The sequence below is a fragment of the Malurus melanocephalus genome, unplaced genomic scaffold, assembly GCF_030028575.1.
Source record: "Malurus melanocephalus ecotype Western Australia unplaced genomic scaffold, MMel_1.1 scaffold_513, whole genome shotgun sequence".
NCBI lineage: Eukaryota > Metazoa > Chordata > Aves > Passeriformes > Maluridae > Malurus > Malurus melanocephalus.
In genome coordinates, this window is record NW_026623745.1 from 359,666 (window position 1) to 362,628 (window position 2,963).

At 56.3% G+C, this 2,963-nt stretch overlaps 1 protein-coding gene across 2 annotated transcripts in view; it reads right to left on the reverse strand.

Annotated features, from left to right (window-relative positions):
• ESYT2 (extended synaptotagmin 2) overlaps positions 1 to 1,117 on the reverse strand; it is a 77,377-nt gene extending 76,260 nt beyond the window's left edge. For both annotated transcript variants that reach the window (XM_057381514.1, XM_057381515.1), the window contains exon 1: positions 584 to 1,117. In XM_057381514.1, coding sequence (XP_057237497.1) covers positions 584 to 937 — 354 coding nt within the window. In that variant the 5' untranslated portion in view covers positions 938 to 1,117. The remainder of the gene's footprint in view (positions 1 to 583) is intronic.
• Between the last annotated feature and the right edge of the window lie 1,846 nt (positions 1,118 to 2,963).

Here is a 2,963-nt window from a genome sequence, read left to right on the forward strand (position 1 = left end):
GGTAACACTTTGCTGAAAGCCCTAACGGCGTTAAGAGCCCGATTCTATTTCCCTCTCAACTTCCTAAGGAACGGCCCAAGCCGCGACATCCGCGTTCTGTAGAAAGACCGCGCTAGAGCCAAGCCATGCGCGTCACTGACACCTGAGGGGAAAGCAACCCAAACCCTGCAGGAAAGTTTATTTCTGCGAGGGAAACCCCGGCCACGGCAGGGTCAGGCTGTCACCGCCCGGCAGCGCCGCGGGAGTAGCGGAGCGGGCAGCGGGGACAGGGACAGGCCACCCCGGCGGAGGGAGGGTGGGAAGGGACACGCTGCCCGCCCGCTGAACCCGTCTCGGAAGAGGCTGGCGAACCGGGACAAGCAGCCATGGGACGCGGGAGATGCAGTGCCYTCACCCCCTCCCTTCGTCCCTCCCGCCAGGCCGGCTCTGGGGCCCCGGCCTCCGGCCTGTGTCGCAGCCCCGCGTGCCCGGGCGGGGGACACCGCCGCGGGGGTGGGTGTCACGCAGGTCCCGGCAGGGTAACAGGGCCCGGCCCGCCGGGCGCGGGTGCTCCCGGCAGCGCCGAAGGGTGTTGGCCACTCACCCACGCAGGCAGATCCGCGGAGGAGACGCTGAGCCGCACCGCCTCCTCCTCGTCCTCCAGGAAGGCGAGTGCCCGGCCCAGGCGGGAGCTCTTGCCGCCGCGGTGCCTGCGGATCCAGAAGAGCCCGCACAGGGCGATGAGCACCCAGCTGAAGCTCAGCCCCAGGTAGCCCAGCACATACACGGGAAAGATCAGCACGAAGCTCCTCGCAAACTGCGACACCAAACCCGTCACATCCACGCTCAGCAGCGGTGGAGGCGACTCCGGCACAGGGTCTGCAGCCGCCGCGTTCTCCGCAGGGGGATCCGCGGTGGACCCCGCGCCGGGGGTTTGCTTAGCGGCTGCCCCGCTCATGCTACCGCAGCGGCGGCTCCTACTGCTGCTGCCGCTCCTCCCGCTGCTCCTCCTCCTCCTCGGGCGCTGGCTGCGAGCGGGCAGGGGGCAGGGCGGCGGCGGCGCCTCCTCGCATCCCGCGCCCGGCCCCGCTCACCGCGCTCCAGCACCACCCGCCGCCGCTTCCGGGCCCCGCCGGCCCGGCCCCGATCGCCGCCGCCGGGAGGAGGTGGCTCGGCTCCGGCCGCCGCTATTGGCGCCCGGCCGCCGCACGAACGCCTCTGCCCGCCGTCTCCCCCGCCCCGGGCAGCCTYTTCCCCTCCCCTCCGCCTCTCGCTCATCCCTCCCTCGCAGGCCTGCCCGGGAAGCGCGGGTTCGCACCGCCGCCGAGACCGCGTCCGCTCGGACCCCGCGCCCGGCAGCGCTCGGGGCCGCGGCCATCGCTGCGCGGCCTCCGGCAATGCGGGAACAGGAGCGCGGCTCCGGGAGCCACCGGGAGGAAGGGGGCTCTTGGGGGGTGGCAGGAACAGGACAAGCGTGCCAAGGCATGTGTGCGCTTCCTCAAAACAAAACCACACCGTYTCCCGTTCTCACGTACGCGGCTGGRTGGTTTCTACCTGTTACGCCCTTCGATAACAATCTTCGTGTCTGCCTTTGTTCCCTGTTGATGGGTACTATTAACGGAGAGACTGATCAATGCCTCGAAAAAGCCAGATGCTGGTCGCTCCGCGCCTTAGCTACAACAGGTGTTTCCTGAAGCTTTGCTCACATTCTCACATAAGGCTGCCTCCTGTGTCATGTCGTTAACATGCGCGAGTACCGAGGGTGGCACGCACTGTTTTRCAATTTGTTAAACTGAAAAAGCTGRTTTTATWACAGGCTTGTGTCCAGTATCCTTTCCGGACGTGGTTCCCACATCATTCCTCCTATCATTCCTTTATCTTTTCAAATAACTTTAATGTAGCCACCAGTTTCGTAAGAGGCAGATGTTGCTTGTCCTTAGCTGTGTCCTAATCAGTTTGCTGGTACACACTCGCAGATAAAACTCAGCATTTACCGGGAGTTTGGGGKTTTTTCTTTTGGCTTTAAACAGCTAACCTTTCACTTAGTGTGATGAGGGTCCTTTCTCCTCTCTTCTGATGCCAATTTTCACGAAATGTGTAGGACTTTGACACTTAGTATTTGCAGGCAGGAAAGAGGGAAGAATGAATTTAGCCAATAGGCTGAAAAGTTAGGAAAACTAACACAAATGGACAAATAGGAAAGCTGTATAAGCTTCATTTTTTTAAGAAGTGGAGGTAACTTCAACTATTCAGAGAAAGGCAAAGTCATAGAGGCAATGGCATCAAAGTTACTTACTTAGTACTGCACCGTAGAATTGGAAAAAAAAAAATCCATGTTTTGACAACAGAATGTGCTGTTCTGTTTTCTCACCTTTCCAAAATCCTCCCATGCCTGCCATCAGACTCAACGGACCACTGTATGCCAAAACAATTTCTGGCCATAGACTCAGGCTGCTCTTCTACTTTACCATTGACAGTGTATGTTCCCATCTATCTATTTAGGTTACTCAGGATGGAAATTCTGAACAACCAAACAATACACAAAGAAGTTAAAAAAAATCAATTATTTACAACTAGGTGGTAATCCAAGCTTCGAAATTATAATTTTCTTTGGGTCTTCTAAAGAACTCAAAACACCTACAGGTTGTAACAGGGAGTGAACTGAAGAGCAGCTTAACACCCTAGAAAAGGTTGTAACCTTAAACTGAGGGTATGAAATATGACCTGTGACCCWGTACTACAGTAAATCTGGGTGATGTTTGCATTTATTGAATTCCTTTTCTAATTACTTATTCTGCTTATAATGTGTTTTTAATGTGAATTCCTCACTCCTGAACATCAGTAACACCTAGTACAAATGGCCATATTGTTGGTTTCCTCCATTACAACCAGTACTATTAATATGCTATCCTTTTTCCAAGTCTTTTGTTTTCAGCCTTGGATTCCAYTGTCCATTTTATTTCCCAATCTGGCCTCACAGAATA